At 50.2% G+C, this 23,922-nt stretch overlaps 8 protein-coding genes across 8 annotated transcripts, besides 3 other annotated features; 4 read left to right on the forward strand and 4 right to left on the reverse strand.

Moving 5' to 3' along the window:
• Nucleotides 1-214: 214 nt before the first annotated feature.
• On the forward strand, nucleotides 215-4,016 carry NFIA_085720 (SH3 domain protein; the record flags this gene model as incomplete). Its single annotated transcript, XM_001260513.1, has 3 exons — nucleotides 215-1,955; nucleotides 2,024-2,119; nucleotides 2,179-4,016. The coding sequence occupies 3 exons, from the start codon at nucleotides 215-217 to the stop codon at nucleotides 4,014-4,016; spliced, it is 3,675 nt and encodes a 1,224-aa protein (XP_001260514.1).
• Nucleotides 1,526-1,554: a microsatellite.
• Nucleotides 4,017-4,670: 654 nt separating the features above from the next.
• Nucleotides 4,671-6,097, forward strand: cwc25 (U2-type spliceosomal complex subunit CWC25; the record flags this gene model as incomplete). The annotated part of the gene is made up of 2 exons (XM_001260514.1): nucleotides 4,671-4,696; nucleotides 4,765-6,097. 2 exons carry the CDS (start codon nucleotides 4,671-4,673, stop codon nucleotides 6,095-6,097), a joined length of 1,359 nt encoding a protein of 452 aa, XP_001260515.1.
• Nucleotides 6,098-6,505: 408 nt separating this feature from the next.
• NFIA_085740 (putative AP-2 adaptor complex subunit beta) lies at nucleotides 6,506-9,196 on the reverse strand (the record flags this gene model as incomplete). Its single annotated transcript, XM_001260515.1, has 6 exons — nucleotides 6,506-7,544; nucleotides 7,596-8,024; nucleotides 8,086-8,450; nucleotides 8,509-8,584; nucleotides 8,653-8,837; nucleotides 9,158-9,196. 6 exons carry the CDS (start codon nucleotides 9,194-9,196, stop codon nucleotides 6,506-6,508), a joined length of 2,133 nt encoding a protein of 710 aa, XP_001260516.1.
• Nucleotides 9,197-9,804: 608 nt separating this feature from the next.
• NFIA_085750 (ER membrane protein complex subunit 4) lies at nucleotides 9,805-10,522 on the forward strand (the record flags this gene model as incomplete). Its single annotated transcript, XM_001260516.1, has 3 exons — nucleotides 9,805-9,945; nucleotides 10,025-10,374; nucleotides 10,447-10,522. 3 exons carry the CDS (start codon nucleotides 9,805-9,807, stop codon nucleotides 10,520-10,522), a joined length of 567 nt encoding a protein of 188 aa, XP_001260517.1.
• Nucleotides 10,523-10,714: 192 nt separating this feature from the next.
• Nucleotides 10,715-12,383, reverse strand: bna5-1 (kynureninase; the record flags this gene model as incomplete). The annotated part of the gene is made up of 4 exons (XM_001260517.1): nucleotides 10,715-11,157; nucleotides 11,221-11,704; nucleotides 11,773-12,119; nucleotides 12,194-12,383. The coding sequence occupies 4 exons, from the start codon at nucleotides 12,381-12,383 to the stop codon at nucleotides 10,715-10,717; spliced, it is 1,464 nt and encodes a 487-aa protein (XP_001260518.1).
• A 375-nt stretch (nucleotides 12,384-12,758) lies between these two features.
• NFIA_085770 (HesB/IscA family protein) lies at nucleotides 12,759-13,902 on the forward strand (the record flags this gene model as incomplete). Its single annotated transcript, XM_001260518.1, has 2 exons — nucleotides 12,759-13,109; nucleotides 13,537-13,902. The coding sequence occupies 2 exons, from the start codon at nucleotides 12,759-12,761 to the stop codon at nucleotides 13,900-13,902; spliced, it is 717 nt and encodes a 238-aa protein (XP_001260519.1).
• Nucleotides 13,903-14,657: 755 nt separating this feature from the next.
• NFIA_085780 (putative eukaryotic translation initiation factor 3 subunit EifCl) lies at nucleotides 14,658-16,232 on the reverse strand (the record flags this gene model as incomplete). Its single annotated transcript, XM_001260519.1, has 2 exons — nucleotides 14,658-15,779; nucleotides 15,924-16,232. The coding sequence occupies 2 exons, from the start codon at nucleotides 16,230-16,232 to the stop codon at nucleotides 14,658-14,660; spliced, it is 1,431 nt and encodes a 476-aa protein (XP_001260520.1).
• A 2,086-nt stretch (nucleotides 16,233-18,318) lies between these two features.
• On the reverse strand, nucleotides 18,319-19,820 carry NFIA_085790 (putative C6 transcription factor; the record flags this gene model as incomplete). The annotated part of the gene is made up of 4 exons (XM_001260520.1): nucleotides 18,319-18,676; nucleotides 18,727-18,900; nucleotides 18,987-19,138; nucleotides 19,194-19,820. 4 exons carry the CDS (start codon nucleotides 19,818-19,820, stop codon nucleotides 18,319-18,321), a joined length of 1,311 nt encoding a protein of 436 aa, XP_001260521.1.
• Nucleotides 19,821-22,940: 3,120 nt separating this feature from the next.
• Nucleotides 22,941-22,973: a microsatellite.
• Nucleotides 22,974-23,180: 207 nt separating this feature from the next.
• Nucleotides 23,181-23,922: part of a mobile genetic element that runs on past the window's edge.

Genomic DNA, 23,922 nt, shown 5'->3' on the forward strand with positions numbered 1-23,922 from the left:
ATCCAGCATACATTCCTTCATTCGCAAAGTGCATTTCCATATGACCGACTACATTAAGATCGTCCAGGAAGGCTTCTCTTAATATCATATAGAGCTCCTTTCTCCGTCCCTCCTTTGTGGACCACCCGCAGCGCTTCCACCTTACCATTTAGTGTCAATTAGCCTGATATTTCGACTACAAACAATTTCTTCGCAACAGAGTTCGGCTTGCCAGATGTCCAGCCCGCCGTTCACAGTCAAATCGGTCTTCGAGTATACTTCGGACCACGATGATGACCTTAATTTCTCAATCGGCCAAATCATAACCGTTACTGCCGAGGAAGATGCGGAGTGGTACTATGGCGAGTACACGAATGACTCGGGGGTCAAGGTAGAAGGCATCTTCCCGAAGAATTTCGTGGAGAGGTATGAACCTCCTGCCCCCCCGCGGCCGGCACGCCCTAGCAGACCAAAGAAAGAAGCCAATGCTGCCGCTCCGTCCGAACCTGCTGCTGCGGAAACTCATGCAGAACGCCTTCCCTCTCCGGGGCCAGCACCGGAGAGCGCCCCTTCGCTCGATCAGGAACCTGTACTCGAACCGCCCAGATCACCTCCGGTTGCTGCGGAAGCACCGGCGTTTGAGGCCTCTTCTCCGCCACAGCCAGTTCAAGCTCAAGCTCCAATTCCGGCGGCCCCGCCGACCGCTCCCTCGGAGTCAAGTGAGCCGAAAGAGCCAGCCACCAAATCGGCATCTAAAACAGCAAGTCCCCCGGTCGCAGAGAAACCTAGTGGGTCATCATTTAAGGACCGGATCGCGGCTTTCAACAAACCCGCTGCGCCGCCTATCGCGCCTTACAAGCCAGGGGGCTTCGGCGGCCAGAATCCGACCTCATTCATCAAGAAACCGTTTGTTGCGCCACCCCCAAGCAAGAATTCCTATGTGCCTCCGCCGAGAGAGCCGCCTCCGAAGATCTATCGGCGGGAGGACGATACGGAAGTACAGCAGCGTGCTATGCGTGAGCCTCCGGTTTCTGAGAGCAGACCTGCACCCACCGAAGCAACTGAAGAAGGGGCGGAAGATCAGCCAAAGCCAACCAGCTTAAAAGAGCGAATTGCTCTTTTGCAGAAGCAGCAATTGGAGCAAGCGGCTCGCCATGCTGAAGCAGCTCAAAAGAAGGAGAAGGCTAAGAGGCCCCCTAAGCAGCGTATTGAATCTCACGAGGACCGCATCGCCGTGGAAGAACAGGAGCATGAAGGCTCTGGTGCAGCTCCATCGGCGAGGGATCACAGTGTCGAGACCGTGAAGCCTGGCCCTCTACCTGAGGGACAGATAGGAACGCCCCCGCCTGGACCAGAGCCGGCCAGTGATGCTAACGACGCTGACTACTCCGCCGCCGCTGATACTGAAGATGCAGAAGAGACTTCAACAAGCAAGGAGGACCTCGAAGATCGTTCTGGGACCGAGACTCGTCAAGCACCGGAGCCTGAGAAAAAGAAAGAGGCTAGCGACAAGCTTGAACAGGACGAGGGAAATGAGAGTGATGAAGAAGAGGACGAGGAAGAGGAAGAGGAAGAGATCGACCCCGAAATCAAGCGTAGGATGGAGCTCAGGGAAAGGATGGCCAAGATGAGCGGTGGTATGGGTATGATGGGGTTCTTTGGTCCTCCGGGTGGGATGCCTGTTCCGGGCGCAGGACCTCGCAAACCAAAGGCGGCTGCGGAGACAGAGAAAAAGACGGAAGACTCAGATCGGGCTGCTCCAGCAACTGCTCCACCCGTCCCCGTGATGGCGCTGCCGGGAATGAACGCCGTTAGGCCAACAGCAGCTTCTCCAAACGTAGAGAAGGAAGAGGATGTGCCTCAGCCTGCTTCCGTCACCGAACAGCATCCTCCTCAGGAAATTCCTGATATAGAGGACGTCGTGGAGGAGGATCCTTCTCATCGCGCTCCTGATGAGAGGCCTGCCGCACCTCAGGGTACGCATCCTTGTTTCTCCTGCGGACAATGATCGCAGTCAACTTGGACCATCACTTACATCTTACAGAGCGTCCAGTACCCCCGCCTCCGCCGAGAGAAACACGGCCCGCTCCGCCTCCAATTCCTCAGGACCGGCCGCTGTCTCCACCGGCTGTTCCAGGTGGTGAGTCTAACGATTATGTCTCGCTATATCTTGAGTTAGGCAGCGCTGACATCTAGGAGATTCTCGACCTGTCCCTCCTCCGCCGAAGACTGCGACTTCTGCTGATCTCGGTGAAGAATCGGACGACGAACTCTCTGTACGTACGAAGGATCTCTCTCTGAATGCCACCGAAGCGGAGCAGGAACGGCCTGCAGCTGCTCAGTCGGTTTCGGCTCCTTCCCTTCCGGACCATCTCGATTCGCGGCGCTCCTCAACCTACGAACCTACTTCTCCAAAGTCTCCTACTCTCCCCTCGGAGAAGAGAATGAGTCGCCCGCCTCCGCCGATCCCAACAAATCCACCGATGTCACCACAGTTCCAGGGCAGGGCTCCTCCTCCGCCACCTCCTGGCAATATCCGCCGTAGATCAACTGCGGATAGCAGAGCAAGCGCGGTCTCGCAACCTCGCCAAGCTGGTGAAGACCTTGAGGGGGAAGTCACCGAGTATGATGGGGATTACGATACGGATATCGCGTCTGGAGCCAAATTCAAAGATGCCTTGAAATCTCATGGCCGCGATTCTAGCGTTGACGAAGGTACTATAACCGATGATCATTCTGTTGTGTCTCCACGAAGCCCTCAAGAGACGCGCCTTCCTCCTCCACCACCTCCTTCTGCGCCCAGAGCCGTTCCACCGCCGCCACCCATTCAGCCACCCAAGAGCAGCGGAGGCGCTTCTCTTGAGTCTCCTAGAGGACCACCACCGCCGCCTCCTCACAGAGAGCTGTCATTCGGAAGGGAAGAAGAATATGATCCATATCGCTATTCTGCCCCTCAGCATGGTGTGCCCGCACCGAGAGTGCCACCTGTGCCTCTTGGCCGCCCAGAGTCACCCCCGGTGGCTCCTTCGCAGGCTGCTGAACATGATTCCGAGGACATGTACGACGCGTCTCCCGCCGTCCAAAGCCCCTCGGAAAGATCAGCAGCTCCGCCTCTGGAAAAGAGATCTTCTTTTGCGCCTCCTCCCACTCTGCCACCTAGCGCGCCACCCCCGTCAGCGCCACGAAGTAATCGTGCATCTTTAGACATTCCTAGAGGCCAGCCTAATCTGCGGAGATCTATGGATGCGTCTCGTCCGTCCATAGATCAAGGCTTCATTGCTATGGATGTGGATCTGGCGGAAGGCTCTCTCTGGTGGACACAGCCTAATTTCCCTCCGCCTGTTTTCCAAAATCGCAAGGATGTTCTCTTGGAAGTGGAGGAGTCGACGTCCACTAAGCGGGGCGGAAAGACCACGATTTCCAAAGATGTCTATGTCCTGTTCATGGACTATTCGCAGACCGTGATCACAGTGGCATATGACGCCCGAAATCCTTCGGATGTGTCCTTGGAGCAGCGTCACGAACCTCCACCGCTGCAGCCACGCCAGGACCAGCTTGAGAAGGCGCATGCGCAATTTGGTACACGTATCTCGGATGCCGTGAACACTATTCAGAATACAACTGTCTCAGATGGTACTCCGTTTGGCTTGGTCCAGCATCTGCTTAGTCCATTAAAAGATGCACTCCTCCCTGTCGGTACACGCGCCTATGGTGCCTTGGTTTACGCAAATTTGGCCAATGCATCTGTGCAACAGAACGACGAGATCCGAGCTGGAGATATCGTCACTTTCCGCAACGCGCGGTTCCAAGGCCACCGAGGCACGATGCACCAGAAATACAATGCTGAAGTCGGTAAGCCGGATCATGTCGGTATTGTCGTTGACTGGGATGGTACCAAGAAGAAGATTCGCGCATGGGAACAAGGCAGAGAAAGCAAGAAGGTGAAGGTGGAGAGCTTCAAGCTCAATGATTTGCGAAGTGGAGAATGCAAGGTGTGGCGAGTTATGCCTCGAAGCTGGGTAGGCTGGGAGAGTTGAGAATGCCTGGCCATGACGCTACGTAAGTTGCAAAGCATTCTCCCTGAGATTTACGGGTAGCTATCGAAGAGGGAGATTGTATGTGTTACGTGTACGGGAGGAGATATGATCTCTATCTGTCCTTGCCTTGTCTCCTTCGTCCTTTAATATTCTGCGAGAGATCTACGAAAGCGCGGGCGGTTGTGCAGATACCTAAGCTTTCAAGTCGATTCGGGTACATGTTTTATTTTCTTTCATGTACATGGATGGCAGGGAGCTGCTTCATTAGTTGCCTGCAGTTATCAGGTTTCCTTCACCAACCATTTGATCACTTTCAAGCCATTTATTTTCTGCTTCCATGTATCTACTAATGTTATGTCTCAATCAAACTGCCTATGAAGTGTTTGTAATGGCCGTCTATCACTGCAGAACTCTCAGTGAATTAATATATCATAGGTTAATTAACATAGTAGAGCATATGTTGTCCGTAGGCTTGTGCTGCTGCAGGTTTGCCAGTGCTGATGCCTGAAATTAAAGGCACCAATAATGGTGGCAACCTGATTTCCGTCGTTTCCTGTTTAGGCATTCAGCCCAACTCCGATTTCCTTATCTTCAAGCGCTTCACCAACTCTTCCCCCGCAACCATCGCAGCGTCACGGCGTCATCACTGTCAAAATGGGTGGCGATCTTAATTTAAAGAAGTAAGTACCTACATTTCCACAGCCTCAAGTATCCCTTTTTGTATCACTCTTATTCACCAACATATCAGATCATGGCATCCGTCGCTGCTCCGCAATCAGGAGCGCGTGTGGGCGGAAGAGAAACGAGCCCTAGAGGAACGCAAACGCATCGAGCAACTCCGACGTGAACGGGAAGAAGAGCGCCAGATTCAAGAACTACAGCGCTTGCATGAAGCTTCGGGGAAAGGTCGCCAGCTGAATCGGGTCGATTGGATGTACCAGGCGCCGTCGAGCGCAGCAGGTCACTATGCCGAAGAGATGGAAGGATACCTATTGGGCAAGCGCCGCATTGATGGGATTCTACTCAAAAATGATGAGAGCAAGAAGCTGGAGAAGGGGACTGATGTCGTGGCGGCTAATGCCGCCCCGCCACCTGTGAATAACCCCCGGGACACCATGGCGAAGGTCATGGCGGATCCGTTGCTCGAGATCAAGAAACGCGAGCAGGCTGCTTATGAGAATATGGTGAAGGAATCGGTGAGACGGAGTCAGCATATCCGTGACAAGGATCGTGATAGAGATCGTGATAGGGATAGGGAACGCCGTCGTGACCGTGGTGACCGAGATCGGAATCGCGATCGGGATCGCAGCCATAGACGCTCGAGACATGGAGATGAGGATGCACACCGTTCTCACCGCCATCGATCACATCGGCACAGGTCTCGGTCTCCCTTGTTGCCAGACCGGTCCGACAGGAAGCGGGGGGATGATCGAGATTACAGAGATGAGAGAGATAGACGGGATGATCGCAGAGATGAGCACGGAGACCGTGATCGGAGGGATGATCGTCGGATTGAGAGAGACCGCAGAGCGGATAGGGACGACGGAGACCGACATTCCAGCAGATACAAGGACCGTGATGACCGATATGACCACTCCACACGGCGACGATCATATGCAGATGGTTCGCCATCTCCTCGACGCGGCAATCATCACTATCCTGATAGACGCCGGACAGAGGACAGGAGCGATGGATATCACAGAGACTCTCGGAACCATGATCGGCCAGAATCCTACCGAGGCAACGACAGGAAAGATAACAAGGAACCCAGAGACTCGAATCCTAGGGAACGCAGCTTGAATACTAGAGATGAAGTTGCTGGTAACAAAGAAATGGATCTGGAAGAGGAACGCAAAAAGAAGCTGGCTGAGATGATGTCCAACGCAGACGAGCTGGAACAAAAGCGTCTTCAACGCATTGCCGAGGTCACAGCTATGGAAGACAAAGAGCGCGAGGCAGACGAAAAGCAGCGCTCTGAACGCGGCCGCTTTGTTGGTCAACTCCATCGTCAGCTCCAGGAAGATAGTCTGGACGATCGGATTCGACGCAGTCGTGGTGGCTTGGAAAGGATGGAGGATTAAGGAACGCCATGTCATGTCTTGAACATTGTCATCACTTATGTTCTCAGTTCTTTCATTGGTTATTATGTACTTGGGCTTCTCTGGCGTTCAATTTCGGCATGGGGCATGAAATTCGTTTCAAGCAGCTGTTATACCCTGAGCTTCGCAGCAAACCAATAGCTTTGCTCTCGTTGCGCACCGGCTGCGGATAAAAGAAAAAAGTATTTTTTTTGGGACTTGGGCATCGGTTCCTCCTCCACGCCAAAGTTCAGATTCAAAATATAGTCGGGTTGAAGTAACCACAGCGGAGTAGATATGAGAATGCCATAATTGGATTATGCAGGTATCACGAAGGGCTGCGGCCGACAATGCTAGATTTAAGTATAAGAAAACATTTCCTACAGAAGAATCGAAAAGATCTATCCTACATTACAACAATAGCAACTCGCCTGTCGCCGCCCCGCCAGCCAGCTGAGGCTGGTACACCTGCTGCTGGTTCTGGTTGACCACGTATTGAGTCTGCGAGGCTCCACCGCCGCCAGCACCGCCATCTTCTCGACCACCCAGGTCGAGTGCCGCCATCTGCTGGCTTCCGACGTTGTTGAAGTACATGTCTGCGGCGCTCACGGCGGCATTCATGCTGCTTGCACCGGTACCAGAACCGTTCGTCGGCGATGCATTGGCCAGAACGCCTGAATCCGCCCCAGTACCTGTGAGGAATTGCCAAGCACTACTTCCGTTCTCGTCTTGAGGTTTCTGCAGGGCAGGGCTGTACTGCAATCGTCGGGTCCGCGCAGAGCGGAAAACTTGCTGGACGGGTTTGAGGTACACAGTTGCCAGCGTGCCGACGTTCAAGCAGAGTTCTTCCAGGGTCCGCGAATCCAGCTTCTCGCTTTCCGCGCTGATGGGTGGTTTCTGGCCCATCACGACCTGCTTCGCGGTAGCCGGGTCGGTCGACAGCAGACGCCAGTACATGTACCCTCTATCCCTGAGATCCGGGTCGTCTGTTTCTTCTGTGCACCATTTTAGGACTTGAGGTACGAGCTGTTGACCCTTGGTAGGGCGTTGGATGAACAGCTTGACGGTGGCCGTCAAGAGGGCGAGTTGCACTTCAACCGTCTCGTCGTGGAAAGTGGCCAGGTAATCCTGGAGCAGTCCGTCTGAGTTCTCAATGCGGTCTGCATATTGTCCGATGATCCAGATGATGGCTGCCTTTGCTTCTGGTTCATCCAATTCGTCGATATTCTGAATGACGTTGCTGATAATGCTTTCGTACTGGTTGGGATACTTGCGAAAGATATTCCGAATGACCACAGTCGCCTCTTGCACAATATAAGGGATCTTAGCGTTAACCAACTCCAAGAGAGTGTCGATGCACTGCCGTGCTGCAGATTCAATTTTGATAGCCAGTTTCCCGATGGCACGAACGGCTTTTCGCACGAAATGAACGTCGATCTCGGTTGCATATCTTTATACCGAATCAGTCAATGGACATATGGCTGGGGAGCATTGCACTCACTCTCGCAACTCTGCTAGCACGATGCCGATGTTCTCCTTCGTGGTCAGCATGAATATTAACTCGAGTTTGGTCACTTTGACATAAATCGGGTCATTGTAGTTGCAGAAAAAGACTCGGATGTCGTTCCGTAGAACCTCGGGTCTTTTCTGTAAAATGAGAATCGCATTTCGGAGAGCCAAGTACTGCACTTCTGGAGGTTTCGACAGCAGAGTAACAAGAGGTGGTGATAGCTTCTTCGACAAAGAAGTGATGTGCCTTTCATCGGCTATGTAGTTCATGAGATAGAGGATGACACGGATCGACGTGAGGACAACAGAGGAGTTGGAGTGGGAAAGGCGAGGAGCTACACGCTCGGCGAGCAGGAGTGCTTCTGCTGTGTCCTGAGGCACATATGACATCAAAGCATCAAGGATGTAAGTTTGCCCCCATCTAGTTAATTGTTAGCAGCGCGGACAGAGCATAGGGAAGGACCAAGGGCAGGTCTCCTTACTCAGAACAGTCTGGTAGGATAGAAACAAGTTTTGAGGCGCTTGCATAGTCGATCGTCAGGGATATCGATTCACTTCGTCCCCAGATATCTGTCAAAGAAGCAAGAACACTCGACACGACGGTTGGATTCTCATCCTTGAGCATTCGATTGAGCCGATCGATGAGGTCCGAGCCCTCAACCATCTTCTTATCGTGCTCGTACAGCTTTGAAACGCAAAAAGCTGCAGTTTTGCGAACATAAGGATCAATGTCCCCCATCAAACGTTTAAGAGGCTGAACTGTTGCTTCGACGAACTCGCGAACGTGCACATATGAGATAGTTCGCAGAGCCAACGCGCGCACAAGCGGGTTCGAGTCGTCCATATCCTGAGACCCAATGTTAGCTTATGAATAGGAGCATTTATCAATACATGGTCGTCCATACATCTACCAATATGGGCAGCGCCTTCAAGGCGACATCGGGCTTCATCCTTGAGTAGTTGACCAGGAAGAGAAAGCACCTATTGTACAGAGTTAGTCGTGTGTTCGTGCCTGCGCGTTGTATCCGTAATCCTCGCTAGGGACGTACATCTTCTTTATCTCCAGGCTGGGCAAGTTCATACACCCGATCACATCGGGAAATAAGGCGACCATGTCATTGTTGCTCATGGTCATATTGGCAACGATCTTCTTGAGCGCGATTTTCTTCGCTGAGAAATTCTTATCCTTCTTGCCGCCGCTATTGAGCTCCTGTCGTAGCTCCGCGACTTTGCCCTGTGAAGATTGAGAGAATGGTAAGCCATAGTTGGTCGCATAAGGGAGCACGGCGATGAACATAGAGGGAAAAGTGATTTTGAATCATATAAGTAGATAATCGATCTGATGGAAGCAAGTATACAACGGCAGGTGGGCTTCTGGCGAAATACAAGGGGCAAGAATGCCAGCCAGCTTCGTCATTAGACGACGCTCCAAGACAGAACTCGACGTGAGGGGGAAGCGAGGGGAAGATAAGGCAATGCGTCAATGGAGTGCTTGGTCGCACTTCCATTACCTGGGTAGGTCCGATGACCACCAAAGCAAGCATATTAACATACCCTAGCGAACAGCTTCGCATCACCCCCACTGGAACTCATGGTGTGTGGCTTTGCGGACGGGCAAATAGAGTCTCCTTAGCTCCTTTCAAGTCTGCGAAACGTTTCCGTGTGAGGATCGGACTCGGCTTCGATCGCGGATTCACATGAATCTTGTCAAGGGCGATTTAGAAGAACGGATGATCGTTCCAGACGGCCGTGCTATTTCCCTTCAGCTGCTCTGCTCCTTCAACGCCTCCATGCCTTTGGGAATCGTCGTGGTGCTTAGGTCGTTTTCACAAAGTGTCTGTATGGCAGACGCTCAAGCCTTCGCTGAATCAAGACTGGGGTTTGGCGTGGAATATCGCGCCGTCGAGGATATCAAGTAATAGACACAAAGACTCAAAATAAGAAAATGGAATTATAGGTGCCAGATGTCATTGTGGTTTAAACGTTCTGGATCCGTCGAACGATTTAGGGAAATCAGGAGTGGACCGGCTGCCGCCAGCTCCGCGTGCTTGTGGGGAGTTTTGACCACCGATTAGATCAACTCCGACCTGATCATCAATCTACATCATTTGCAATCTTGCTCCAACTCGCCGGTCTCTCACGATTTCGGCTCCAAAAGAACAGCGCTGACCGTGTCCTTGCGCCAAGCCAAGTCATCCAGTATGGCTTCCAAACCTTTCAATCCTCCACCACCGCCGCAATGGGTGGTTGCGCTGAACACCCCTATGCCGCGTCCTACCAAGGCCGCATCCAGTATCCCTGATCCTCCGGGATTCTCCAGCAGCAAAGTACTAGGAAAGGGCGTAAGTCACCATCCATGCGTAGAATTAACTGAGTGAGCGCAGTCATGGTTCGAAGCAAACTAACTGGGTTGTTATTTAGCGTGCTCAGCAGCAATCAACTACCTCCACAACCGCTAAGCCTGACGAAACCGATACTCTAAAGCTGAAAAAAGCATGGGAGATTGCTCTCGCTCCTTCGAAGCAGATCCCCATGAACGCGATCATGATGTACATGTCTGGAAACAGCCTTCAGATCTTCAGTATCATGATGGTCTTCATGTTGTTCAAAGGCCCCATCCAGGGTTTGATGAACACCAATACTGTCTTCGCGAAGTTCGACACCGAAGGCATTCGCGGGAAATTGATTGGAGTGAAGGCTGTTTATGTCCTGATGCAATTGGTTTTGCTGGGACTGGGAATTTGGAAGGTTAATGCCATGGGACTTTTGCCGTATGATCTATCACCCTTGCGCTCATCTTGGTTTATCTCTCGCGGATTTACTAATACGACATTCTAAAACAGGACTACCAGATCAGATTGGCTTGCTTGGGAGTCGGAACGACAACCTCTGGAACGAGCTTATTTTGCTTTCGGTTAAAGTGTATTTCCACGAAAATCTTCAAAATAGCAGCAATAAGAAAACAAACAATCGAAATCTTGTCCTTTTTCAACTTGCTACATTGGTTCATAAATGTCATAATATCCCTACTGTTCAACACTGTATATACGGTCAAGGTATGTACATCCGTTGTGTCGTAAAAAATATTGTTGCCATCACAGTGTTGCTATGTTACTCTCGACCACGAAGCGCTTTATCACACGCAAGATGGAAGAGCTGGGCGAATCGCCACACCTCTACATATGTGTTATACAGAGGTGCTGGTGCAACCCGAATGACGTCTGGTTTCCTCTCGTCTATGATTACTGCATCCTCATCCAACGATTCAAGGACACGGTCGAGAAGGCCTGGTTGGAGACGTATACTCAATTGAGCTCCACGCTCTGCTGGATTTGACGGAGTGATGATGCTGAAGGGTCTTTTCTCGGAACTCTCGGTTTGAGGGTCACGGAGAAGAAGGTGTTCCAGGTATCCTGTGAGGTTCAAGGACTTTTTGCGAATTTCAGCCATCGATGTTTGATTAAACAATTCCAATGATGCCACTACTGCATTCATATCCAGAACTGATGGGTTGGATAGCTGAAACCCGGCGGCTCCTTGCTGGGGCACGAAGTCTGGTCATACAAGGTCAGAAATTCAATATAAAAACACAATCTAAATCGGCGAGATGAACATACGGTTGTTCATCAAGAAACGAGTTTGCTTATCCCCTCCCCACCAGCCAGAAAACCGCGGATGGAAAGCCTCCTTCCCAGATGCGGCCTGTTCCATGTCCACTCGGCCATGCCTCTCATGGACAAACAAAGCTGCCATCCCTCCAGGTCCGGCGTTGAGGTACTTGTAAGTACACCATGCAGCAAAATCGACGTTCCAATCATGCAGTCGCAGGTCAACATTGCCTGCTGCGTGGGCACAATCCCAGCCAACAAGAATACCTTTAGACTGGGCATGGGCGGTGATCCTTTGAATATCGAAGTATTGCCCGGTATAGAATTGGATTGCGGATAGGAGGATCAGAGCAGTGCTATGCGCATTCTCATCGATTACTCGGAGGATATATTCTGTGTCCAAAATGGGCCGATCAAGGTCGTCTGACTCTATAAGGACCATGGCATCCTTTGGGTCGAGATTGTGATGCCTGATCTGGGATTCAACGGCATACTAACTCGGATTCGTGTTAGCTTTTGGCCACATAACGTTGAAGACGGAATCGACTCCAGAAAGCGTACGTGATCACTCGGAAATGCCTTGCCTTCGATGATGATCTTATATCTTTCCCGAGTCGGTCGATAGAAGCTGGCCATCAGGAGGTGTAGGTTGGCCGTTAACGTGCCCATCACTGCTACTTCACTTTTTAGTGCACCCACAATCGGGGCCATGAGTTTGGCTCCAGCCTCGTCGACATTAACAAATGGAGGAAGCAGCTGGTCGTCATGCGGAACAAAATGGCCGGTTACGCCCTTGGTTGCCCATGTCCGAAGGTAGTATTCGATGTATTTCCGGGTGCTACGGGGTTGAAGGCCAAGCGAGTTGCCGCAGAGGTAAATACATTCTTCATCGGATGTCTCTTCAGTTTCTGCAGCATGGACGCAGACACAGCTTGTATTAGCGAAGCAAATGGGGCGTCTACACGAAGTCGTACATACATACCATCGTTTGGGAACAGAGTCTTTCTTTTTAGATCCTTTTTTGACGGAACGATAAACTCGTCTCTGAAGCGACGCAAAGGGTCATGTGCATCTAGTAACTCTGCATACTCTTTGCAAAATGCCCTGATATCATCTTCGTAAGGAAGCGGGGGTCCGCCCTGGATTTCCTGAACATGTAGTCGAGAACCCATTCTGCGTGAACTTTGCGTGAGCGATGATGTAAAGTATATCACATCTAGCTGCCACAGATAGCTGCAAGACGTTGTCAGTCTCGTAAATGGGCTAGGCACTTCATGGCAGCATTGTCCGTTGCGCCTCAGGGTTGTCACCCCTCCATGACGACTATCGCCGACGGAAATCATTATTCTGCCGCTGCTTACCGACACGACTGACCAATGGTGTCGCGCGGAACCATCTGACTAACGGGAAACTTACCTTGTGGTGTTTGGAGGATATATAATCAAGCTTGCCGATGACAAACAAGCATTGCCTTACGCAAAGGACTTGAAAATAATATGCGACTTGTTCGACAAACATCTTGACGACTCCTAAAATCTACCGCAATAATGTCTCAGCCAGCGTTATCCTCAGCCGTTCTTCGTCTATCGCGACGCCAAAACATGTCTGGAGTGGCGCTCGTACGCATATGCGGCAGAGCATCGAATTCGGCCTGTCGCTTGTCCGCGCCTTTCTCCTCCTGCAGCACCACAATTCCTCGGTCTATTTCGAGCTCTCTGACCCCATCTACGACCAATGCTTCGTTTCGAATCCCTTCCACAAGACGTTCTCTGAATTACCGCCAACGCTGTGCCTTCTCTGCATCAACTGCTCGGCGGGGCGTTAAAGTCGTACAGAATCCGAGGGTGGACGATGAAGGGAATGCGTTGATGATCAATATTTCTCCTCGGGCAGCAGAGGTATGTTGGATGACTTCTTTAAAATTGTCTCTGTCTCTTTGCGGAAATGTCAGACCAGTTAAGACACCATCTGCCGTGGCTTCCTCGGGATTTACATATCAGCGCTTTATCGGGAGGAGAAGAGCTGCGTCACCGTGGTATAAGCCTTGTTGAACACAAATCTAGCACATACGACCATAGGGTGTGGAAAACAGGGCTTCCCGTCCGCTCAGCCGTACTTAAGCCACACGCCGGCCGGTTAGTAGTTGGGTGGGTGACCACCAGCGAATCCCGGCTGTTGTATGTTTTTTTATTCAGCTCTTTTTCTTTTTGGCTTGTTCAATTTGTCTTCATCATCTTATTGCCTTTTTATTTTATTGGACTTTTCCCCCCATACTTCTCATTCAAGGAGCATATCCTTTTCCAAGATTACTGACCTGCTGGCCAGCGTCTTCGAGAAATCACGGATCCATCCTCTTCCCCGTCGGCAACAAAGGAGGAGAATCCATACCACCATCTTCGGATCACTGTGACCAGCGGAGGGTGTCACGGCTTCCAGTACCTCATGTCTCTCGAGGCAGCTTCGAAGATAGACCCCGAGGAAGACACGGTATTCGAAGCGGAACCCGAACAAGGCACGGCCTCGGGGACCGGCGAAGCAAAGGTGGTCATGGATGAGCCGTCTTTGGAACTCTTATCGGGGAGCACGGTCGACTATACTATGGAACTGATTGGCAGTCAATTCAAGATTGTTGATAATCCGCGGGCAACGAGCAACTGCGGTTGCGGAACGAGTTTCGATGTGAAGGATTGAATAATCTCCTTGACCAGGTTTTGGATGCTGAGATTTTTGAACCGATTGCACATTCTCTTCAATGTATATCACAATATTTTATCAGATAGAGTAATAGATACCATACCCCACTTCTCGTTTGGGTGACGACCTGTGCTTCTATACCCACCGAATCTTGTGACAGGCATATTATATATATTATATGCAAGTTGAACCCTGGCCGCGCCAATCCCAAGGAACCATTACTGAAGTGAGACATTTCTTTTATTTGCAATCATGATGCATAGACCGTATAATATGGAATTAGAGAAACATAAATGTAACATTTACGCCCTGAATCAACCATCTAAACTCATTTTGATCGCGACGAACCCGTGTCCCGAGCAAATCAAGGCCGTAAACCTGGGATACAGCTTGTTAAGAACAAACAAGGATTGAAAATGAAGATAAAGAGAAAATGGGGGACACGGAACAAAATTCATCATGAGAGGGGCTAATCCTCGCCCTACTGCCTCTTTTACCCCTCTGTTTTCTTTCAGGAAGAATGATTGGCATCACTTCAAGATTAGGGTTATCCAAACGCCCTATTCCTATTGACCACCCTTAGCTGCCACCTCTAGTCCCTGATCGGCTTTTCATAACTCCTGGAGCGGTTGAGGCGTTACCGCTGGACTACTCGGTGTCCACTTAAATGCCTCACATATCCTATGCACTGGCATAACACATACCTCGTTCAAAGCCTCAGGCAGAGGTTCGGAGTGAAATGAGGTGGCCATCTAGTAAACTCTGGCCAAGTTTCTCAAGTACCAGTCCACCAGACGGCGGCCGGCCTTGGTTTCGCTGACGTGGATCAGGTCATTCTCCAGCGCATAGTCGAGGTCATTCGCGCTGACGACCTCACCCTCCAACAGGCCACCCTCAACCCAACGCACCTGACGGCTGCGCTGCTTGTTCACCAGCAGCCAAGAGCGGAGCACCTCAGGCTGGACTTCGAGGAAACCGGCGAGTTTCTTCAAGTCCATGGTCGTGTAGAGTTTGAGGTACGACCGGATGGTAGGGTTGTACAAGGTGTTCTTGACCTCGTCCATGAAAATAGCGGTGTGGTGGTCGACAGGGTCGATGTTAAGAGCCGGGTTGTCAAAGTCAGGGGGAGTTGGGCTGATGAACTTTGGGCAAGCGGAGCGGAAGAGCTCCTCGAACAGAGGAAGAGCATCGGGACCGCCGTGTTGGAGACGAAGGAGCTGCTCGCCATACTTCTCACGCAGAGCCGAGTGGATAGTGTCGTCCAGACGAGTGGGGTGAAGAGCCACGCAGATCGCGATCAGAGCATACATCTGGTCGTTCTTCTTAGCAATGGCATCATAGCTGTTGCCACCCTTTTGGAAGTTCTTGGTCCGCGAAACATAGACCAGAATGTGACTGAACATGCGAATGGCATCCCCGTAACGACGCATCATCATGTACGAGAAACCCACATAGTAGTAAGTGGTGAAGTGGGCTGCCATGACGCGGGCGAACATGGCCTTCTTGTTCATCTCAATGTCATCGAGGGTCTTGAGAGCAAGACTGAAGTCTCCCAGCAAGCAGTGGACACGCAGCAGACCGATGATAGAGAAGTATCCCAGCATTTTATACAGAGGGCGGGAGCCGTATTCACCAGCGAATGCCAACGGATCCTCTCCGCGCTTGATAGCAGCCAATTGTTCGTTAATCTGCGATTTCTGAATAAGAGAGTAAAGAACGTTGAGGACGGAGTAGCAGCCCCATGTGTTCGGGTTCTCGCGCAGGAGTTGTGCCTCCTCTTCGTTGGAGCCGCTGCGGGCGACACGGTTACGGTAGCGGCAGAACGATTCAAACTGGTAGATGAATTCATCGATCACATCCCAGGCCCAGTAGTACTATTTGAAAGAAACAGGTATGCGCAGTTAGCAATTGTCTCAACAGCGGCCATGAAATCACATTGGCGAAACTGCGGAGAAAATACACAGAGCCCGTGGAGATTTGCTTCCATAGAGCAAAGTGGGCTAGAGATGGAGACGTACAGATGGCACCTCCAGCTCGACAGGGCCTTCGGAGTTCAGGATGTAGTGGAACAAGCTGCAGTAGTTGTCATAGCTTGCGAACTTGGTCTCGAGAGTGGCCTGGTATTCAAGCGGGGTTGCAGCAGCGGCAAGCTGAGCCTGGAGATCTTGCGTTTGGGAACCAGTTCCAAGGGATGTTGTCCGCTCCAGCTCACTCATGCCGTCGTCAAAATTCACTTGCTCGCGGTAGTCGTTGACGAGGGCCTCCTCCTCGACATCGGACTCGTCGCCCAGGTTAGGGTGCGCATTGACGCGCTCTTCGTACGACATATTGACTCTGGAGGTGATCCGATAACGGGAAAATATCCAGTGAGATCGTATCGGGGTCGGTCGGCAAGCGAGAGCTGCGGAGGGAGATACGTCGTTCGGCGTTGCTGGTTGACGTCGGCGTGTGGGATAATTGTTTCGGCGGCGTCGAATTTTGAGGGTTTTCGCTTGAAGAGGTTTGTGTTTATCTTATCTCTGCATAGGAATTGAGCTGAGTCATCTATGCATTTATGTCGCAAGTACCACGTGATATTCCTTGACTGTCATACAGTAATCTTTGCGAATCAGGAAGTTTCTTTCATATCCCGTGCATATCCCGAATTCTGCCTAGGTATGTGGCCATGACGGAGCGAAAGGAGTCCTAGGCTGAGAACCAATGAATTTGTTTTCTTTTACTCAAACTGGAATGTGCCTATCTTAAGGCTATAAATGAGAAGCTGCGTGGCTTTTCTTTCTCTAAGTACCATCATTCGGATTAGGACTGAGATTCTATCATCGACAAGATCTCCAATGGATAGGAATCACGAATATGTAGAGCCTAGAGCAAACTAGCAAGCGGAAGCAGACTAGTCCTCTCTGTGAGTCCGTGTGTTATGATAAAAACATTTGAATTTCATAACCAGGTCATTGGAGTTCTCCAAAGCTGCTCGTGTGAAGGACCATGTATAAGTAGGGCTCGAATCACTCAACTGGACAAGACCTAAGGTAAGATAAGCTCCAGGGGTTCCTCCGGGTTCAGTAGAACATCAAGTTTGTTGCCCCATGTGGTCTACATTGCGCAAACCAGGGGAAGTATCAATTTGTGTAAGCGTCATCGATGGAGTACTCCGCCTGTGGCTCTCTGGACTGCTGGAGTGCCATGTCCTGCCCTACCATTTTGGGGGAAAAAAAAGCCTGTAAAATACTATTCTATGACAGCCATACCATACGGGACGATCGTGGATAATGAGTAGTGAGAAGTATGGTGTCAACCGTGGATTAATGCTTGGATACATGACGCAGCTATGCAGCAATATTCGTAGAAGCTCCTACTTTACCATGCTTACATGCTGGATCTACCATACAAATTTCATAGTAGTAGCATTTTGCAAGTCGGTTTGCAAGTCATACAGGATATCATACCACCGTTCTCCCGCCGGGTAGCACACAGGTCGTCCATATAGCACCTATCCCTCCCTCCCTCCATTTCTTTGACACGAACTCGAATAATCTCTCCAAGAAATCGGGAAGCGAGCATTCCAAACAGAGTCCCCAGTCATAGAGTTCATTGAATTTCTTGACTGTATCTGGTCAAGCCGGCACTTCCAACCAAGGACGCTGTGCTATAATGACCGCCAATGACGCAGGTATCGGCCATGCTTCGTTTTTGTACAACTTCGATATGATGGATGCTCTTCAGCATACACATCCTGTCTGATAACAGGACTCTTTTGTCAAAACTGACTGCTTCATGACTCTCGTTACTGAACGCTTTGCCATCAGATAGATTCCGTCTTCCGTCCCCACCCTTCGTCTCCGCCTCATTGGCCCCTTTCACAAGACTTCGACTGAGCCCTAGTATTCATTTGCTTCGTCAGTATTCCATCTGTTTCGTACATTGGCTTACCTGGAGGTCGTCAAAGCATAAATGGGGATGGGTTACCCAGAGCCTAGTGCAAGTAACCCGCGGCCCTTGCAAAGGTATCAGCGCCCACGAGAGACTCAATTCTCACGATCATCTCCTCCACCTTCGTCAGCCTCTTTTTCAACGCGACCAGGTACCGACACGTCTCAGCAAACAATTCTTGCGATTCCTCATCGCACAAGTCGGTGGCCAAAACAAGACAACTGCTATTGATAGTGTCGAGCAGGTATCGTGGAATCTGTTCGAGACCGTAAGTCTGGCGCTGCTGACGCAAACAACAACCGATTTCTTTCGCAGCCCGAAGTCGAATTTTAGTCGCTTCTTGGATCTCTGGTAAGTGTTGTGGTTGTTCAGCCATCATGTGCTCCAAAAGAAAGCTGAACATCGACATGATTGTTTGGTGACACTTGATCCTGCAATTATGAGTGAGGACTTCGGTATTTCGTACTGACCCAGGCCACAGGCTTACCGCAGGAACGACATGTGTGGCATAAACTGATCTTCATCTTCCATAGCGCCCTTCAGATCTACGAGCCAGGTTTCTAAGCGCGAAACGAACACCCCCGCCGCTGCCCAGAGTCGCTCGACGGCTGTCTCGAATACCTTTTCAAATAACAGCTCTTGGATGTCCACCGTAATCAGCGTCAGGTCGGCCAACTTCCGCATGGCATAACGAAGACGGGCCGGTTTTCTGACGTAGTCGAGCCTGTTCGTAAGAGGGTATGGACTCCACATGGTTTTTTCGGTAGCTTCTTCCTCGCTGAACAGGTTGGAGTCCGGATGTTTTAAGGCCGGTGCCCTTTGTAGTTCCATAGATACCTGCCTGTCACAAAGATCAGCCATGTATGCGCCACTGGATGCTTTCGGCCATACGAGTTCATGATATAAATCCCCCATGCAGTGATTGCTGCAACACGCTGAGATTGGACGGACCACGTTCTATGAGGTACTGCTCTTGATGCCTGGAAGAGTCCGAAATCTTGGGCAAGTTGCACACCTTGCTTAAGCATGAGCCAGCCGAGTTGACTCTTCCCTTGAGATTTCAAACTGATTCAGAAACATTAGCGTCTTGAACCACGAGTAGTGAAGTTGGAGGCGTTCCAGCCCGACAACACTCCATGCAAGCGACATACACATAACTCATCAGGACTACCGCCTGGATATTCGCCAGAGAAGCCTGGCCTTCCTCGGCTCTCCAAAGTCTCTCTGCTTCCATTAAGAAATGCCGGCCGCGCGAAGCCACTTCTGAGGGAACAGCAAAGACATCAGGGAAATCAGAGTACACCTGCCAAAGTCAAAATCGGAACGCTGCCTTCAACAGAGTTGGGGAGACATCGTACACTTGCCATGGCCAGAACACTGTTCACCAGTAACGGCGTACAGAACTCCGAGTTCGTCTTCCCTGCTTTCATATGCTCCAGGAAGACCTTCTGATCCACGATCTGCACTAGGGGATTGTCCCAGGTAAAGTATAAAGAGACCAGATGCGAAACAAGTTGACCATCATGGGTGACGGCTGTCCAAGGCTTAGCAGGGACCTGGACTAGAGGAATATCGCAAAGCTTCTCCATGGTTATTCGAGAGTGTATATCGAGGTATACGGGTTCCTGCGAGCCAGCTTGCGAGCTGGACTCCTCAGAACCACCTTTGAGGTCCTCAGAACTGACATCGCTTGGGTCTATGGTCGGCCCTGCCACGATAGCCGCAATGCTGTTGAGCGATGGAGAACCGCGTATGTGATCCAGGATTTTGTTCAATTCGGTCTCGTCTGAATTGCGAAGTGACTCAAGGAGAGCGTATAGCAGGCTTCGGTAATAGGACAACTCCTCGAGGTTTCGTTTAGCCGCGACCTTCCGCCTCAGGTCTAGGGACTCGTCGAAGACGCATTCGGCATCCGCAATCTTGCAGGATTTACAGGGTGGTGGTCCGCCGCTGCACTGCAATTTCAAAAGAAAGTCAATAACCATTAGCTGTGAACTGGTGTATTTGGGTTGGTTGAAGCCAAAGGAGGTGGAAACGACGCGGAAAGACCTTGCCTAATGAACCTGTCCCGTTTGTTCTGCGATTATAGCTGACAGAGAAAACCTCTACTCCTACCTTTCTTTTCGCCTGCTTACATGGTAAGCACGCCGTGGAAATTTTCTTTGGCCGTGATACGGTGGTAGTCTTCAGCGTAATGGGACCTCGTGGGCCCGGGGCGAGGGCTGGAAGATGCTTGTCCTGATCATCGGATGCCATCTCGGGCAACACCTTCACTCTCGGCAGAAGGAAACTGTCTCACCGCAGGACGCGAACACAGACGGCCTCAGGGCGCAACATTATTCCATTTTTCTCTTCTTTTGATTCACTCCAGAAGAACTGGTAATTGCGGGACGATGCTCCTTAGGAAAAGAGGAATGGGATGTTGATACTGACAAACAAAAGGGCTTGGCGGCAGTGATAACACATCCAGACTCATGCAGCTTTCACTTGGACCAGAGAGCGAACTCCATACGTGACGATCACAGTTTGCTCCAGACCCCAATTGTTATCGTGTCTCGCTTCCCCTTGACCAATCCTCTCGAAGCGAAGTAGCGACAGGGAGGACGGATGGACGGACTTACCCGGGGTTGTGGGCGTCGGTATGGCTGTAGGGGAGCCTCGTTGCAGATGCTGGGGAAGCTTGTTGAAGAAAAGATTACTGAACTGCCGTCTACGGCTGATAGGAACTCTTTGTGGCAATATTTGAAGGATGAGGGAAATCCAAAAAGGTAACGAGGCATAGTCATGGCGTTGGTACCGATACTCAACACAGCTTGCTGGTAACAGGCCTGGATTGGCCGGAAGAAATTAAGACGCACGCAAACCAGCCAGTCTTATTTGGCTGTGGTTCAAGCCTACTACTAATTCATATGTGGACCAAAGGTACTAACAGTGACGGAGCCTCCTTTTTTCATGCTGAGGTAAAGTAAGGTACTGGACAACTAGTTAGTTATAGGCTATTTGAGACCGTTGTGAACAGTCTCTTGTGGGCAGAGATCAGGAGGCTGTCCATGGAAAGAGAGCTGAAGCTCAATGTTTCTGGTCCAACAGTCAAAAAGACCCCCCCCTTTTAGAGGGACCTGGCTACACCATACCTGGTAACCTTTATACAGCACCACGAGTGAGCAATCAGTCTACATCAGCTGATTGCTGGCTTAGCATCTAACTGCTCTCCGTCATTTACCAGTTCCATCACATCCTTCTTCCTCTCATTCTTACCGAGTAGGCACGTGTCTGACGGCCCTCTAGCCCGGCTTGATTACAACTGTCTATACAACCAAGCGCCATCTCAGTATGTTGAGGTATGTAAAATGTGCCCGTCCCCTTGATTAATTTAGGAACCCAAACGATACCGCACAAGCAAGAAATTCGACCTTGATGAACCCACTCGCACTAACAGACCGAACGTCCAGGACTCACAGGTGCATAAAAGAAAGATACTGATGCAAATTCTATCTCCTGGTCATCTGGCAGTGGAGAAACACGGAAAGCGATGAGATAATAGGGCGGAAGAGACCACCGATCCGAAACGCCATGGATAGTGTGGGGGTCGAGCGTTCTCATTGCTTGAGCCTTCTGTCTGTCTGTCCGTCTATCCAGTGTTAAGTCTGTCTACCTGGACTTACATCAGCCCAGCCAGTCTACCTAGCCCGTGCATGGGGTTTGCCAAGGAGCAGAGAGTTACACATTAACCTAGCTTCCAAGTTGAGGTGTCTGCATTTGATGTCAATATGACAACCAAGCCAGACCCGCCCTTCTTGCTCGTCTTGGTGCTTGGTGCTTTTTCGTTTGGCTACTCATCATGTGGAGCTGAGAAGCGTGGACTGCGGCAGTGCGTGGCAACAGAGTTGCGGATACATATCACAACCGACCCGTAGCTTAGGTACCTCTCCATAATCCAACTTAGGGTAGAGCCGACCACCAAAATGCGACCCAGCTGAGTACCTCAACCACTAGCGAGTATGACTGATTCGAAAATAGGATAATGTACATGGCAACCATTCAACGGAAATAGTTCGTTGCACTCCCAGTCAATCTGACTGGTCGTTGCACAGGAACGTCACAGCCGTGGCGATATGTGACTTTCCCTGCATCCCACCTATCAAGTAATTCTTCTCGATTGACAAGAAGTATTAAGAGACAACCTTGGCCTTGGTATTCTCACTACTCTTTAATTTGTCCTGCAGCCTCTGGCCTATTAACTCTGTATCCGTAATACCAATATTTCCCACGACCGCCAATCCGATTACCTGAAGGATGACCGAAACAGGAAAATAGGGGACCCCAGCCTCGACCTATCTGTCTGTGCAGTCGTACAGAACACCTAATTCTTAGGTCTTTGATGGTTGAGGATTGCCAGATCACATCCATGGCGGATATTGATACCTAATAAGAATTTTACATCACGCTGAGATAATGTTTGCCTCCTGCATCATGAGTCAGGGCAGATGTACCCATAGAATAGGCAGGTGTTTATGCACATTAATCCCAGTTATTTAATAACTTGGCTTAATATTCATCAGTACAAAGGTACTTAGCTGACTACGTGATGATGAGGAATACTTTTCAGCATTTAGGATATCCGGTTAGTAGTAGCCAGCCACGAACAGCTCGACTTCAGATACCCATCAATCCGAGTGGACTTCAATTTGGTGATGCACAGGTAGGTACCGTGTCGAGTTTGTAGTGTGAAAAGCATCTAAATCTAAGACTGCGGTGGATGTACGGATGATCTCTGGACATCATGTTCGAAATGGTTCAGGTGAGGTTCAATACCTAACACTATGGATTTGAGGCCCAGTGCCAGATCAAGGTGTCTGTACCAATGGACTGGTTCTGGCAAGCACCTTGTTCCAGTCTGACGGTGAAGGGCCCGCTGTGATGAATCCTGGGGGTTTTGGCATATCTACGGTTTCAACTGATAAGGGAAAGGTCCGGACTTCGGCTGGGATGAGAGATGGTTCAACCATGAAGATGTCCTCAGTAAGGTTAGTACTAACGCATCTATCGGATCCGATTCCATATTCCTGGGAGAGAAGTCTGACTAATGAAGCTTAACGTAATCGGTAAGCGAGTCGGCCACGTAAGCGAGTCGGCCACCCGGTCAAGGCATATCCTAGAATTCTGATTTACATACAAAAAAGGAAGTTATTCCACGTTAATCTAACCATTAAAACGCGCTGAATTCAGGCAGCTACTCGATTAGGACATCTTGTACGTATATGTCCTAAAACACCACACATACTGCACCGAGGTGGTGCCCGACGGCGTGGTTGATCATCTCCAGGCCCTGTATCACCAGCTGCTTCCTCTAAGGCCTGAACATGGTTGAATGCCTCAAGTGCTTCCTGGATTGTGAAGCCATTCAAACCATTCATTTGGTGTTGGTTACGCTTCTGCTTATTCTTTCGTCTCTCAATGGCCTGGTGAAGTTGAAGGTTTTCATGTTCAAGAAGAATAGCACGGTTCAAGGCTATCTCTGCACCTTTACAGATGTAAGATATTGCTGTCTGTATTGGTGAGGTAGGAGGGTTTGTTTGAAGTAATTGAGAGATCACTGACTCATGCTTTTTGAATTGATTCAAATTTATCGGTGTTTTGGTAATCGTAGATGTAGTGCCTTGACTGCTGGGACGGCTGTCTTCCTTGTAAAAGATGAGGCTATCCAGAACCTGGTTAGGATTAAAAGGGACTAATCCTGAGGCTCTAAAAGCACTCTGTATATTCATCTTCTTGAAGGCTTGGGCGTGGGCTTCTGGGTAGACGTCAAGAAAGTCAACCTTATCAATATGGTGATATCCTGTTCGTACAAGCCGTTCAATGAGGTTACTGTAAGCTCGTTTCAATGGTGAGAAACAGGCCACATCCAAAGGTTGACAGAGATGTGAGGAATTTGCAGGCATGCAAATAGGAATAATATCATTTTGACGACATATATCATCAAATTGAGGTGTTAAATGAGAGTCATGCCCATCAAGAACTAAGAGGCTATATTGGCCAGTTCTTCGGTCCTTAATATAAGGAATAAAGTGTTCTTTGAGCCAGTGT

The sequence above is a fragment of the Aspergillus fischeri genome, genomic scaffold (assembly GCF_000149645.3).
Source record: "Aspergillus fischeri NRRL 181 1099437636264 genomic scaffold, whole genome shotgun sequence".
Taxonomy (NCBI): Eukaryota; Fungi; Ascomycota; class Eurotiomycetes; order Eurotiales; family Aspergillaceae; genus Aspergillus; species Aspergillus fischeri.